General features: G+C 38.5%; 1 protein-coding gene across 2 annotated transcripts in view; it reads right to left on the bottom strand.

Annotated features, from left to right (window-relative positions):
- b3glcta (beta 3-glucosyltransferase a) overlaps nucleotides 1-16,306 on the bottom strand; it is an 83,105-nt gene extending 66,799 nt beyond the window's left edge. Inside the window, exons 1-2 of one of the 2 annotated variants that reach the window (XM_076873342.1) lie at nucleotides 16,003-16,306; nucleotides 4,473-4,510 (exon numbers count right to left, since the gene is read on the bottom strand). In XM_076873342.1, the coding sequence (XP_076729457.1) occupies nucleotides 4,473-4,510; nucleotides 16,003-16,120 (156 nt within the window). In that variant the 5' untranslated portion in view covers nucleotides 16,121-16,306. The remainder of the gene's footprint in view (nucleotides 1-4,472; nucleotides 4,511-16,002) is intronic. The other variant, XM_004560615.4, reaches the window with a different exon arrangement.
- Nucleotides 16,307-16,767: the final 461 nt, after the last annotated feature.

Genomic DNA, 16,767 nt, shown 5'->3' with positions numbered 1-16,767 from the left:
TGTTGAAAGATGACAACTGATTACGCTGATATTTACAGCTGCAACTGTGTTTCTTGAATTACATATGATGAGTCTCTTGTTGCAATGGTATAATCAAAAAGCTGATTAAAGCAAAGTATGAATCAAAACTTCTTCTTCCATTGGAAGAAGTAAACAGTAAGCAGCAGTAAAATTGGTTGTAGCTTCTTTGCATTCTGATATTAGCATTTCCCATATCACACACCACACGAGCCGTGCAGATTTATTCGGATCTGATGAGCACAGCTGTTTGAAGTCAGTTGGGGAATCCTCTTTCATGCAGCAGCAGATCTTCTGAGCTGACCATTTGGTCTGAAAATCATGTGAAATACACTCTGAAGAAGTAATTTAGTTAAAAGGCTTACTCTACTAAATATCCATACCAGGGGTATGAAACCTTTCTGATGACGAGTGCCATTTAAAATTTCTTCAGAAGTCAGTGTGCCATATGATTGCATTAGCAATAAATTTAATAACGCTCTATATGAACAGTTACACACTATATAGAACCACTTTATAGAATTATATTTGTTCGCAGATGTTGCCAGCTATCAGCGAATAGTTATCAGCTATTTTGAAACCAAAAAAAGACACATTTTATCCATAACAAGAACTCCATAACAGCAAATGAACTGTACAACAGAAAATGCAAATGCTATTTATGGTCTCCTCACAACAATGATAAGAAAAATTAACTGGGCCAATATGGCATGTCTGTTAATACACTCTGATCTCTGGTCTCCCACTCAGAGACACAGGTCTCCAAGTGTCCAGCATTCAGACGGCTACCTGAGGACACTCATGAAAATCTGCTCACACAGATATGTAGAGCTAAATACTGTCAATAAGGCCTATGCAATGTTCTGAAGACAGTTAAACTTGTCAGGTAGTGATGTCCAGCAGGTGAAAATGCAAGCTCCATGAACACGCACAGCTGTGGATGTTATATGTATGATTTCTATACATTTTACATCAGATAAAAACTATGGTTGTAAGCTTCAGATAATTATTTAATAACAGCTAGACATTTTAAATGAGAATTAGAAAGTATTTCTTTGTGTCCCCTTCTCCCTGTTAATGCCCTACCTGGCCCCCTGGCAAAACTTTGCTAGACCCGCCCCTGCATAGTTACCAGCTGTCAGCTACATAAAAAAAAAAAGGATCCTGGTGTTATTTGTCTCTCAGAAACAGTTCATAACTTCCCTTCAACTCATTCATGTCACCTTAAAGGTAAACCTGTTTCTCCATCACCTGTCCAGCTCTGATGATTCAGTAAGGACATCTCCTGGTTTCATCTTCATGTTTCCCTCTCACCAGATATACAAACCGACATCATGACCAGCAGCTTTTACAGCTGTGGCTCCAGCAAACATCAGCTGATACTAGAAATTAATATTAAATAAATTCTAACAACAGCTGATCAAGCTTAAACGTGCTGCTGTTGCTTAGCGCGACATCCGCCGGTTTCCTCTTTCTGGCGCAAAGTGGGCGATAAACAAACAAGAGAGAAAAGCCGATCAGCTGATCATTGATCAGTTTCATGATTAAAGAAGAAACAGGAGAGGGAGGGGGAGGGAATGAGAGAAGAAGAGGCAGTTGTGCAGTGTAATGACAGAATAACTCCAGCTTTGTGTCTTTTTCCATTCTAGCTGAAGTACGGGACAAAATGTTCCTTTTCACCTCAACACGAAACACGTAATATTTTCTCTCAATGCAGGACGATTCCATCTTTTTACGGGACGGTTGGCAACTCTACTAACTAACCTTATGAATTAAATAAAGTTCAACATCAGTAACATCAAAGCACCTACCCAGCTGTATAGAAACTCTGTCATGCTAGCATGACGGTACGAGCAGTACAAGTTATTGTAGCTGACTGTAAAAAGTCAGCACAACGAAAATAAACTCCGCCTAAACTTGGTTTATATCTGACCCAGATAGACAGCAGGTCATAACTTCTTACCTGAAGTTCAGTTCACCTGACACTCCGACCGGCGGCTGTCTCAGGTCTCTGCTCCTCCTGCCTCCCCTTTCTCTCATCCACCTGCTGGCCTCCACCACTTGCTAATTTTACTGAATCTGAGGAAGCACCGCCATAGCCACCACCAAACAACTGAGTTATTTTTACACACCGACCAGCATCTGGCCAATCCACCACCTTTCATTGTTTATACCGCTACAAAGAAAAAAAAGTCACCGGGCCACCGAGCAAATGCCCAGTATGCCCGATGGCTAGTCCAGCTATGGTCGTGCCATCAGTTAACCCTTCGCGTGCCACAGTTGGCACGCGTGCCTAGGGTTGCCGACCCCTGATCTATACAATGGCATTTACACATATATTGCTTCTGAAATTTCTATTGGATATACTAATTAGTATTTGCTTATTTTTAGTGGATTCTTTAAGCACTTCCTGTTTTTGCACTGATGAGGCCCTGTTAATGATCGGAACCACTTATTGCACAATAACAAGTGATTACAAAAACATCAACCAAAAATAAATAAATATGAACAAGAGAATCAGGAAGCAAAATCTAAACTGCAAAAACAACTCATTTTTGATGTAAAGCAGGAAAAAAATTGTTGTTTCTTATTACCCCTGCCACAAAAAAGGCTGTACAAGCACTTTTGTAAAATGTCAATAACTATCAGTGGGACAAGCATTTAAAATGCTTTATTCATAAACGGTATAAAATTCCAAACATTAACATTGTTTTCTTACTCTTTGATCATTTCTAAGGATATGTTGCAAAATATTTTATGTGTGAGTGACCTTCAAGCCTCCTGCCACAGCCCTGATCTATATTTTATGACTTTTCATAACTAAACTGGAGCACTTCCATGACCTAAAAATTTGTATTCCGTTCTAATTTGTTAATGTTGTTTCTCAGCTCGGAAGATCTAAAAAGGAAATAAATAACCTGTTTCACATTTGACCCGAGTTACACAACACACACACACACACACACACACACACACACACACACACACACACACACACACACACACGCTAAATACAACAAATGTACATACAGAAGGCAAAGTGTCTTTATGTCTGAGAAACCTGCTAAAATTTTCTAAATGGTAAATGGATTTTATGTAGTGTTTTCCTATTCATTACACACTCAAAGTGCTTTCCATTATAATCAACATTCACTTATGCACCCACACGTCAGTGCATCACTTTTCACTGTAAACATGGTCCAAGGACACTTGGACGTGCAGCCTGGAGTAGAGGTTATTGAACCACTAAACGTCTGAGCAGTGGGTGACCTACCCTGCCCCTTTAGCCACAGCCTATGCAGTGGGCAGTGAGTGCATTAGGAAATTCATAGTATGCTGGGAGTATAAAGAGATCATGAGCTTTCAAAACCATTAGCAACCTCATGCAAGGGTAAATATAGGAAAAGACAGAAATAAATGTTGAGCTGTTTCCCCGTGCTTTTTGCAGACATTTAAGTGTATGAATAGATTCATTGCGGCAGTTTAGACATAAAGGAACTCCATAAACTGGTTTCTCTGCTTTTATCATTGTGGCATGATTCACAATCACGTCTTTTTTTCAGCACATTAGCAATTTTATTCCTGATTATCTTTTCTTTGTTGTAAAAACTCAGCTCTTTTCAGTGCCCCCAATGGGTTTCTTCTCCTGGGTGATTATTATATAAATCGTTTTACTTTATCACTTTGATGGGCAGCAGTGCCAAATGGTTCCCTAGTTAAAAAAGGGGATCATGATTTGAATGAGTATCTTTTCTAATAGATACCTTAATAATTTGATAATTTTATTAGGAAAACTGCCTTCTTTTTTTGTTTAAATTGGATGCCAATAGCTTCTGCAGTTCTCACGAATACAATCCAACAAAGAACCAACTGTTTTAGGGTATTTATATTCAGTTGGATCACACTGGAGGTTTAGTTAAAAACAATTTCTCCATCATTTATAAGAACATGGGGGAACAAAACTGAAAAAGTGTCAAACTAAAAGAGCAAAACTTCCTCAGCAGGAAAAGAATTAGTTGACATCAGTAAAAAAGTAAGACAGTAATTTGCCGTTTTTGTGATGCTAAGCACCTCTGCCAGGAGGCTTACTGTCAACATCTTCTCACACCAATAAGAAGTAGAGCAACTGAAAATGTTAATTATTTATCACACAGCAACTGCAGACTACAGAAAGTGCAAGAGCAAGAAAACCACACTGAACTTGCAGAAAATCGACTTTGTGCTGAGCAAATCAAACTTCTGATCTAGAGGCCAATATGGGTTCAATTACAAAAACATGGCTAATTTGAGCTGGTCAGGAAGTGGAGGCTTCCCGACCAACTGAAAAGCAAGAAACAAATGATTAACTACTTACAATACCTCAGTGTACTGACAGTGTAAGGTTTCAGGTATCATATCAAGTTTCATTTTCACATAGGAAACAAAGAATAATGGGGGTCAACTGTTTTTCTTACCTGTGTGTCTTTTCCTGAGCTGCCAGCAGCAAGGTGAACTGAAACAATGGAAAAAGATTATGTTATTCCAAATCATCCAGCAAAAAGAAATAAAATATTCAAAACTGAAACAGTCTCCTTTGTGCTTCAGTCTTCACCATCTAAAAGTTGTCATACAAATGCAACACTAAAAGAAAACAACTTGTTTATTATTATTTGTGGACAAACAACATATTTAAAAGGTATTTGAGGGTTTTCTTCCATTCGGAGTTGCTGCTGGATGTCTAAAAGCGTACGGCACCATTTCACCATTCGAGATTATAATTAGAGCCTTGAGAGCTTCTATCCAATTACATTGCCATCGATTCAGAGACAAGAAAATCTTCTCAGAAAGGTTCTCAGGATTTCAAATCAATACATCAAAAACGGCAGCGTTGCTGAGAATGAATTAATAAAGCAATTTATATTAAATTACACTGCCTTCACTCCCACATCACTCAGCTTTAAATCTGACTTTAATTAGATGATCTAACATAAAAAATTGTTAAATTTCCTCTGCTGACTCACTGCACTGTGGCCATTAAAAAGGTCAACAGAGAGTTCAGATTAAAACCTAAAAGCAGCAGATATGTTTTCGAGCTTCAACCGAACCACTATGTAATATCCAAAATATAGGCTCTACAGAAAAGATATAACTATCTGTATTTCAGAAGATTGATACAATCTCTGTGAACCACTCTGCAATAATTTGGTCAGATATTGATTCCAGCCATAGTAAGGAAACCCTTAACTTAAATTATTTAACAAGCACAAAAAGTCAATTTAAATACTTCTGTCTGCAAAGCCTGGAATGAAGCTGCCAGATCAAAACGAGTGACTGCTATTATTCTTATAATGAAAACACTGAAAATAACAGTGGATGCTGACACTTTTAAAACTATCTAAAGGAAATGAAGGGATTTTATTTTTCCTAAGAATGGAAGAGAAGGTCTGATTTTTACTAGTTAGGTTTTCTTGCATTTAAAAACATAAATAAATTCTGTTTCCTGCTACTGTTTACAGCAGTTCACAGTTAATTTAAAGTGCTTGTGTGACAAGGACAAAATGAGACAAATGGAGAGAAGACAGAAAAGATGATGCTGATGAGCTGTTAAATCAACCAAACATGAATGACATTCAAATAATTAACAGAGAAACAAAACACAGCACATAGTGTCTTAAAAGAAATTCCACAATGACTCAGCAGTGACTTTGTTAATTAGAAATAACATTAGTACCATTATATAATAGTGCAGAATGAACCATCATGCTCAACTTTAAGGCTAATGTGAAAGAAATTACTTAATAATGGTTTCATTTCCTGATTAAATACTTCAGATAAAATGGGTATAAATTGACATAAAAAAAAAAAGCAAATAGATAAACGCATGTGCAACAACATTGTTCAGTATAGGAAAAAAAAATCGTGGATAGCAACTTCCCACTGAATAAAGAAAAGCAGTTATTTCAAACATTGCTGAACAAGGTCAAATATTTCCCTTTGGAGTGTAAAATCATGGTGTCTGCAAATAAAATGGATTTCCAGTGTGTTTCAGGCAGCCTTTGTGATGTGGTCCATGCTCATATTTCAATGAATATAAAGAATGCAATGTATTGACCAGCACTACTGACAAATCTTTGATTTTTTTAGACTGTTATATTTTACAGGTAACTCTCTCTTCAAACATTTCCCACAAAAAGAGTCTGCATCTAACAGACACAGGGTGACCAAAGAAAAAGGTAAAAGAAAGAAGAGGGGGAGCCTGATCGTATTTATAAAATGAGAAGCTCAAAATAAATCTTGCATAATGGGAATCACAATCTGGATTAAACTGCCTCCTTTTTTCTTCATTATACACAAGAAGCCAGCAAAACTCAATTTTGTACACCCCCACCCCCCTCCCCTCACATCATTATCTGATATCTGTATATCCTAAAAGCTATGTGAAGTTCACAAACATAAAGCGAGAGCCAGCAAAGCTTTAGGTATGTAGACACTACACACGACATCATGATATTGTATTCTGGTTTCTGTTGTTATTAAAAATGCAACATTTGGTATGAAACTGGGCTTCCTACAGGAATACATACAAGTTAACAATACATTCTGCTACCTCTGCTCAAAATTCCCATCTTTTCATGGCTCACCCTGGAGAGGCAGAGATGCACAGAAAGGAAGAGGGGGAATAACTCCATACATAACATCAGGAGCGGTGACTGGAGCACCTCCATCTCAGTGCTTCCTCAGCCTGCATAATCAAGTCTGTTGTTTCCAACCGTGTTTTCAATTGAGCCACACTGAGATGAAGTGGCTTTGATTTCAGAAAGTCTCCAAATTCCTTTACACAATGACGGCGCTGAATGGTTTAGCTTTTAAACAAGCCTGTGCAGAATATACGCTGTTGTCATAATGACAGAACATGTCCAGTGCAATTATCAAGGAAACGCTGCACTCGGGTTTCATCTTAGGCGAATCCAAATTCAAGACTGACAAAGAATGTATGCAGAGCAGCTAGATACTTTATTAAATTCAAACAGGTTGAAGGGTTCTACTGAGAGCCATTTCCTGCTAATGAAAAATGGATTCATAGTAATTAAACAATGGCTTGCTTGTTTGACAATTGGTCAGTGTCTGACTTTAATTACTTCCAGCATTTAATGGGCGCTGAGAGAGCTGGGAAAAATAGAGACACCACATGAAAAGTGCTTTGAAGTAACTAAATCGTATTAACAAAGGCAGTTATTCAGGTGTATTATATTAACTTGAATGCAAATTAGCAATCAGTGTCTGCTTTAAAAGAGCTCTGATAATCACCATGTCCATGTGGGGTATTCAAAGCAACATGAGACAACTAAGGGCTTCCAAATAGACTGAATAGAGAAAGCTCTGAACTGCAGCTGCAGTGGTTCAAAAAACAAAGTTATTTAATTTGGCAAAAACAATAAAATCTAAAATCCTGTTAGCTTCACAGTGCTGATGTATGTGGCAGGGCTGCCATCCAGAAACCACTTTTGAGACCAGCGTGCAAACACTGCCAAGCTGAGAGCCATTAAACATGGATTCAGCTCTTACCAACCTCTTCTGAAAGGCCATCCATAGCCCTCCTCTTTACACAACAACACTACCTGGCACAAGATGTTGTAAAGTGGCTGGTGAAAAGAACAAACATTTAGGAAAATGAAACATGAGAAAAAATGCACGAGTATTTGTCTTGAATAACACAGGTGGGGAAAAACATACTGCTTTGTTTTCTAATGTTGGCCTATTTCGATCATTAAGTATCTTCAAGTTGAAGACAAAGTTAATTTTCATCCTGCTTTATTAATGTTAAATGTTTTGAAAATGTCATCACGACATGAACCAGGCCACAGCTTTTTTTATCTTCTTCTTCTTTCAGCTCCTCCCTTTAGCAGTCGCAACAGTAGATCATCTGACCCCATCACTTGCATCTTCATCTATCAGTCCAACACTCTGCATGTCCTCCTTCACTACATCCATTAACCCCCTCTGTGGTCTTTGTCTTTTACTCCTGCCTGGCAGCTCCATGTTCAACAGTACATGTCCAAACATCAACCATGGCTGTCTAACTTTGTGTCCAAATCACTTAACCTGAGCTGCCCTTCTCGTTTCTATTCTGCAATTCATTTCAACTCTGCCACCTACGGCTCCACCTACTGTCTTTTTGTCACTGAAACATCTCCAAATCACACATCATATCAGGTTTCTGTACAATTTTATAAACCCTCCTTTTCATAGTTTCTGCTATCCTTCTGCTAACGCCTGTGTGACTGCAATCTACATCCAAATCCCATCATACCGTTTAAGTCCACTACCAACATCCCCTGATGAACCTCTGTTGGTAAGATCAGTTTTGCCATTCATATCTAATAGATGGGTTGGAGTCAGGGTTACTTCACAGCAAATTAAAAGAACAAATTATAAATATGACAAATGTTAGGATCCCTTTCTACTTTTTCTTTTCCCTCTACATTAAAAATCTGATCCCTTCTGGTTTCCTACTTGTGCGGGCAGACTTTGGCGTTGATTGTGTCTAGGGGTGGTCAATAATGCCTCAAAATTATATCACGAAACTTCAAGAAATTTTGTGATAATGATATTTCACACAAAAAAACCAAAAAAAAACTCTGCACAACATTTTATCAATGCCTGCACCTTGCAGGCAGCAGCATTTATGAGTGCAAGTAAATGAAGTGCATTCTCTACCCTTCTTTTCCAATGAGTTACTGTCACTGATGACAGACTACCTAATTTGAAGTGTGAATCCATTGAAACAAGGTCCCAGCAGCAGCAGCATTACAGTACAATAGAGGTGACTCATCATGAGTCAAGTGTAAGCACAAAAGTAGTGTTTCCCTTGGAATTTAAAATAAAAGTCTAAAATAAAAATTTAAAATAACTTCTTAGCACTAGTTTAACAATAACTAAAGAAACTTCATCTTGCTTGATTCATTGCTTTTCAACTGTTTGAACTGGTATCATATACCTGGCCAAACTATATGGAACAGCATCAGTAATTTCCTTCCACCATCTTCTCTTCCTGTCACATAAATTGCAGCTAACAAGAGCAGCTAGCGATGCTTGGTTGAGTCATTCGTTTAAATTTGAGTCGCATATCACCACCTGTTAGTTTTTGCCTCTAATGGGGAAACAAGCTTGTTGTTTCCACCCTCGATGGGAATGGGGACAAATGGTTGCTGGCAGTTGCTACAGTGGGTGAAATCAGTCACAAAAAGTTATATGTTGGTGCATCAAAAACCTTTTTTGCAGATATTTCTGTCACTGGTGGAATTTGGACACAAGTCGATCTGCTAGTGACCAAGGCAATCACAAGGAGGTTTTTGATGCAGCAACCTCTTTCACCTAGTGACAGTCAGCAACCACTGGGGCAGCACATCAAGGGCGGTTATGATGAATTTTCATCAGTAATGATCAATAATAACCCCAGGCTGAAGAAAACTTACCATAACTTATACGTGAGGTAAGATGATTTCAGGATGCCAGCATTTCTCATTGAAAAATTATAGAACTTAGCAGCAACAAGAACAATAAAAGCTATTATAAGTAAATCTCCTCAAAGGGCTGGCACAGATGGCACACAGTTTCACACACAGTTGTAATAATTCATTTGGTTTATATTTTTTGACAACTGCTCTGCAAACTGTTCGGCATGCAAGATGCAGAAGCTTCATCTGGGATTGTGTCATATTAAATTTAAACTTTCTCTCCCAGCTCGAGCACCACCAGCAGCCATCCAAGATCCATACTAGCCACACGTAATCGAGTTAGAGCTATGGCGCTCACTCTCAGTGCAAATGTTTTATTGTTTGGTTGGTTGGATTTTTAAATATATAAATGCTGATTACATTAAATAAACGTTATCATACTTTTGTAGCAGCTTTTAATTAGGGCTGAACGATTATGGAAAATAATCTAATTGCGATTTTTTGCCCCAATATTGCGATTGCGATGCGATATGCGATTATTTTTTAAGGTCTTTGTCTTCTGTATTATTAAACAAAGACAAGCAATACATCATATAGTATGGCCAATACTATATTACATTAATTTTAAACTGTTCTTTCCTGGAAGACAGACCTCTGTTATGATGACATGAGGTGATGCATGAATTGATGACTGACATTTTTATTTAACTTCTTCAATCACAACAGTATATTTGAACATACACAATAGTTTATTTTTAGCTTACAAACATCTGAGCATAAAGTGCTGACAAGGAACCCTGGTGTAAACATTAAAATGAAAGTCAGTACAATGTGCAGATTGCAGAAATATACATAAAAAAAATCAGTGGCTTTACCACACTCAGTTTTTCGACATCTGTGAACTACTAGACAGTCATTCAATTAAAAAATAATATTAAATAAATAAAACTAATAAATAAAAAATACACACATCTTACTGATCTCTGCAGTCAGTAACATTACACATAAAGTGCAAACATAATAGCAATTGTATAAACACACACACACAAACACGCCTTTAAAGTTTAAAGGCGTGAAATTGGACGGTCTAGCCTTCTGATTAGCTAATCAGAAGGCTAGTTCTGATTAGCGTCACCGCTGTCTCGGTGGAGTTTAATAAACTCGGCCGTCTGCTTCTTGCTATCTAAAATATAACCAGACACTGGTGTAAATTCTCGACTGTCTCATACTTCTGTTTAATAAGTTTTCTGTTTGACGTTTAGTCAGCTGTGTGAAAACCAAGGAGGAACCCACCCGGGGGATTAATAAAGTTTTATTTTATCTAATCTAATAACTTTAATCTCAGCCAAACCGATTTACTCACGAACAAACAAAACACTGAAAAAAGCCCAACAATAACATTTTTAGGTTGTCTAAGTGACTTATATATTACGTTTAACCCGAGCAGCGAAACTCCGCGGTGATCTGAAAATGATGTGCCGGGAGTTGTGCCATTCTCGGCCGCATCAGTAATCCTCGAGCTCCCGGCTAGCTGTCGAGCTGGTGGGTAGCAGACGCCTCTGAAAACGTCGAAGCACTTTTGCAAATATGGGATATCTTGATAAACCGAGCAGATATTTGATGTTTACACAACTACTTTCTCGCCTGAAAATATGTTAAAAGTTTATTTTGTGACCCAGAAAGATTAGTATGAGTAATTTTAAAACTTAGTAGCGGCCGCCATTGCTGGAAACTGGAGTTTGGCTGGGCCGCGCTATGAATTCTGGGATATGGTAGTAATTTGGACAGCTTTATAATCGCAGTATAATCGCAGCCTTTGCGGTTAGAAAATTGCACTTGATCATGTCGCGATATTATCACAAATGCGATATATCGTTCAGCCCTACTTGTAATCATGAAATTATTATTTGTTTATACAGCTTCATGTCTCGTTCACAGACTGTCTCAGATATATAAAGATGCCAATGTACTAAAACCACCAATGCTATAGTGGGTGTCTCCAAGATTAGATTTTGCCAGAATGACACACAAACACATGCACACATACACACACAAACTCACAAGGTGAAAACAACAACCAGACAGCTGCAGACGGCTCATATAGCAGATTAAGATGCTGTATTCCGCAAATATATTAAAAAGTAATGGACAAGGACAATGCCATACTCAGCAAACATAAGTTGGACCACATCCATTCTTTAACTTGACCTTCATTTTGTTCTGAGCTACAGATCTGTCAAGTCCAGCGACTGTGTCAATATCAGGCTGCAGACATTTAGAGTGACAGGAAAAATACAGGAAACTGCCTTTGTTGTGGGTTTTTTTCTAATGAAACTAGGTGTTTCCAGGAGCACATTTTGCAATGATGGCACCATATACTGCACATAAAGATGTGTGTAGCCTTCCAACACGATTTTATAAGAAAATGACCCTATCAGATCTATAACATCAGTATACACATTCCAAACTAACCAATAATTTCAATAGTTTTAGGTCTATTTTATTAAAATGTAATGCTCATATTTAAAATTATGGTCCCACATTAAATGACAAAGCAGGGTATATTTTTAGGCATAGCTACTTTTTGACTGACATGTCACTACCATATGAGCGCAACATCACAAAACATGTTGCCAATGGGAGCGCAAAGTGTCCAGGTTATCTTGCAACAATATGCAAATGTACAGGTACACAGTCTGCCAAAATGAGAGCACATCAGGTGGTCAAACCCTAATGAAACAACAAAAACAGTGGTATAGTAAGACAGCATAAACACACATTTTACAGTTGAGTTTCAACAGCATGCTAATCGATATGTTTCTATATAAGGGTGAAGTCTTCTGTCAGAAAATTGATGGAGACTGTGTTGGGTCTTTAAGGTTTTGAGCAGTGGTCGTCTGCTTAAATCTCACAGCTCAGGTAGAGTAACAAACACATCTGAAGTATAAATCTTAAATCCGTGTATAACAGGTGATCAGCAGGATACACAGAAGAGAAAGAACAAAACATTTTTTAAGTTCAGATCCTGACTGATCTGCGAGTTAATAAGGTTGCTATGCCATGTGCTGAAATGTATGCATGTTGTTTTATCTGCCTGCCACAAGAGGCTGCAGTTATTTATTAAAGTCAAAGGAATTAATTTGATTTGCTGTGGGCAGCAAAGAAACATTAATAGCTATATTTCTACAGACATTTCATATTAGAGAGGAGTAAAGATAAATAATACTAAAATAATGGGAAAAACAAAACATGAATGCGATTTGTGAGTTGCATGGCCGAGTGTGTGTACTTGTGAGTAAAGAAACACACAGTTTGCTCTGCAGTTTTTCTTGTGGACTGATATTGGAACATGAAGCACCCCAACAACTAATTCTGGTGCTTGCATTACATCCATAGCACCTATGCTAGCATTTGTAAACTATTATCCCCCCTCTCTCCAACACTAATATACAAGTAATATCAATATTAAGGACCAGAAATACATCAGATCCAAGCACTGAGGATGGAGACTCACTGAAGAGTTACACGACAGAGGCAAAACTTTGGCTTTCTGCTCCAGGTGTTTCACTCACGCCTTTATTCTCATAACATCTCTCACTGCCATTCCTACTAGAATTAATGCTTCAAGTGATGACTATCACTACAAAAAAATATCACATGCTTTTATTCTTTGCTTTCAGCAGCTGGTAGTTAATTGCTGGCTGCAAGCCTTAGTAGATTTTCTAACTCACTGAATCCAAGTTTTGCACTCTAATAGGGAAACTCCCACAAATACATATGCAGCAGCAGAAATAACGGTGTCCACGCCTTTCTGTCACAAAGATGCCAAAACTAATTTATGCTGGTGCAACCTGTTCCTTAAACTGGCCCTGTGCCTTTTTATTAAGCTAAATTGATGTTTTTAAATCAACAACCTAAACAGCTAAAGGACTTCTAAGCACCAATTTGTCACTTAGCCAAAATCTCGTCGTTCATTGTCGATATAGTCATATCTTTTCGCTCCCCCTATGGGATAAGATCTGTTCCAAGACCTGCGAGAGAGTAATCATGAATCCTAATCCTCCTCACCATGTGAGCTGTATGCCTTCAGTCACTTCTAAAAACCCAAAAGTGACCACAGCTGAAGGTCAGAACAAAGACTATTGTTTAAGAGCTGGCTCAGCTCTCCTTTCTCCCCATCATCGCCCACTTCAATCTCACAGTCCTTTTTACTGTCTCTGAACTGAGTCATCCTAAGGTAGAGGAATGGGGAAAAAATTTTGAAGATAAATTGGCAATCTGTCACTTAGACACATGATGAAAAAAAACAAACAAATAAAAAAACAAAAACCTTTAAGAAGCTGTTTTCTGGATTGCAATGAAAATGTCAGCAACCAACAAACCAACTGCTCGTGTTTAGACAAATTTTACAGTAAATAAATAACTAGTGTTTTAAATTTAATTGCTCTAAATTAACAGCACAGTTTTACCGGCTTCTCCAGCCACAAGTGATAAATGTTGCTGTTCACCAACAGCATAAGAAAAGCTGAATCCACATTTTTATATAGCTCTACAACCCCATGTATTGTACATCACTGCACTATCTCTAAGTCAACAAGCAATTGCACACTCTATGGAAATACTGCATGTACCACAATTGAAATGCGCCCCATGTGGACCCAGAAAATGCGCTGTGGTCTCAAACTGCTGGTCCCGACTGCATCACACTCAATGTCAAACCACTTGAGTGCACATCAGAAATGACAGTTGGTTGAGGCTCCATGGACAACATCATTGAAAAACAGCAGAGGTGGCACCCTAATGTCACCAAACTGGCTGTTCTCCAGACCTCGGCTGTACTTCAATGTTAGGTCCATGAATATTACATACAGGGGGAGCAGACAAGCAGCCTTGTCTGAGTGTGATGCCCAGCTAAATGTGCTTGACTCAGGGCCAAATACACAAACAGAGCTTTCACCCGGGCACAGGGTCAATTGCAGCAGACACCATGGCTGCTCATACTGCCCAGAAAGTAGTGCATATTTTACATCACACATGCATTGACTTGAGGACTTTTTCAAAATGCTACGGTTTTGTTTAATGTGCAACATCCGCAGGTAGGCTTCAAAGCAGCACTTCCTTCTTTTCCAGTTATTAGGAATTAATTGAACTGAGACAAGGCTTGATTTATTTACTTATTTATTTTTGCCAGAAATAAGCATCCAAGGAAGGAAGCTGATCAGAAATTATATGTGATATATGTTTCTCCTTTTTCTAGTGAAATTCTACAAAATAAAAAGTCATGAACATATTCATGTTTGGAATAAGCAAAGCAAAGCAAAGAAAGGAACGTAAAGCAGCGGCTAACTGTAGGTTAAAATCTTAATTATCCTAGGTCGAATCCAATTAATAATGAATCAGTAGTACTGAGAATGACCTGTGGTAATGCAACACATTGGCAGATCCTTGTGTATTTAGCTATTTAGCTTTTGTCACCATGACAATTTTCAGTCCCAGTGAGGCAAGCAGCTCAGCATTTATCTCATCTCGTTCAGGTGGACCTTCACCATGGTACACTGGGCAGATATAATATTGGTCACTCAGTCCAATTCTCTTCCCAGCTGCAGCCACAAATTGTGTGCTGCAACGTCCATGTCACATCACTGAATATGTGACTGTATGTGCACGGAACATGTACACGCAGAAGAACATGCACACATATGCTAATGCAAATATACGTGGAGCATGCTTAGAGCATGCATTAATTCGTGTTAAACCAATTCAACTAAAAGATTTAACATATCAATTAAACATTTATCAAGTTAAGAAATCAACTTCATTGAGGGAATTATGAAACAATTTTGCCAATATTTGTGCTACAAATTAAAAACTATATATAGTCAAAGCGCAAAGATATCCTTTCACTTGTTTTTCAGTCTGTGGACATAATTTCCTTTTACTCTCTTACAGCGACAAAAATAGGAACAAGTCATGCTTTTAACTGTGGCTTTTGTTTAATCTTCTGCATTTGTTTTTTAAATTCCAAGCGCACATCCAGGGCGACAAAGAAACCCCCAACTTAAAGCTTTTGGGAGCTGTACCCTGAGGTGCATTGATCCTCGGGCTTGACTCCTGTCGGTGCAACGTCGATATGTCAGGGAAAAAAGCAGCCCCGCTTGTCGCGAGGGGGGGGGATTTGATTTCAACAGAAATGCCACGAGAGAGCTTCCAAACCCTCTCCTCTGCCGTTAACTCTAATATAAACTCATTGGTCTACATAAAGCCACATGGCACCCGGTGAGTGCAAATCGCCTTTAAACTCCTCAGGAAGTTGAGGCGGATCATGGTTCCGCACTTCACGCTTAAGAAAATACACTCGCAGCTCGCCTCTTCGCGCTGTTGGCAAAACTGTATCAAGCGCAACACTGTCCCTTGTTTCCAAACAAAAATCAGCTTCGCCTTGAAAAACGGAACAAACTGTTTACTGTTGCCGGGATCGTTACGTCCCTCACAGCTGTCTGGTCCGAGCCCCCTGACTTGAAGATTAGAAAGTAAAGTGAGTACTTACAGAAAGAGAGGAAAAGCAAACAGCCTGCCACTTTGTGACCGACGTGTGGGCTGTTCGACAGCATCCCGGGAGAGTCGTATTTGAGCTGTGTAGGTGGTGGAGGAAGCTCGCAGAGCATGGGCTTTCTGACTGTTAAAAAACAAACAACTGGGCTTTTCCTTTTCACGGAAAACGAGGAGTAGATCTATGCTCCGGCAGGAGGCATCGCCACTTTCTGTACGAGGCGCAGGGACGCGCTCTGCTGGCGGGATGAATTCACTGAGCTCAGCTGACAGGCTGCCCGGCCAGATGGTGGAAAAAAACAGAAACGCTTACTGGAGGCTAACTGCTGCTACCTTCAAGTGCTCCCGTGAAACTCCCGACTTACCTCTAGAGCTGGAAATACATCTTACCGAGCAGTCTTTTTTTTTTTTTTTTTTATCAAAACGTGTTCGAAAAGGTCAATGTAGGTTTATCAAAGGTTATAATTATAATTTTAATTAAATGAAATAAAAAATAAGCCATGAGTTGCTTAAAATTTAACCCATAGCTCCAACTAAAGCATAGCAATAATTTTAGAGAATTCAAAATGCTAAAAAAAAAAAATCCACCCAAATGACCCAAATATTTAAAGTTTACTGTTAATTAACGGAGCACCAAATCCACACAGTTAAGAAGCTGATACCAAGAAATGTTCGCCAGCCTGTTAGAAATGTTATGTTTACCTGAGTAACTAATCGATTATGTAGTTCCAATTCTACTCTGGAGATAACTGTTCAGTTTTCT

This window comes from Maylandia zebra, linkage group LG14, assembly GCF_041146795.1.
Source record: "Maylandia zebra isolate NMK-2024a linkage group LG14, Mzebra_GT3a, whole genome shotgun sequence".
In the NCBI taxonomy this organism is placed as follows: domain Eukaryota; kingdom Metazoa; phylum Chordata; class Actinopteri; order Cichliformes; family Cichlidae; genus Maylandia; species Maylandia zebra.
This window is presented reverse-complemented; position numbering and strand designations above follow the sequence as displayed.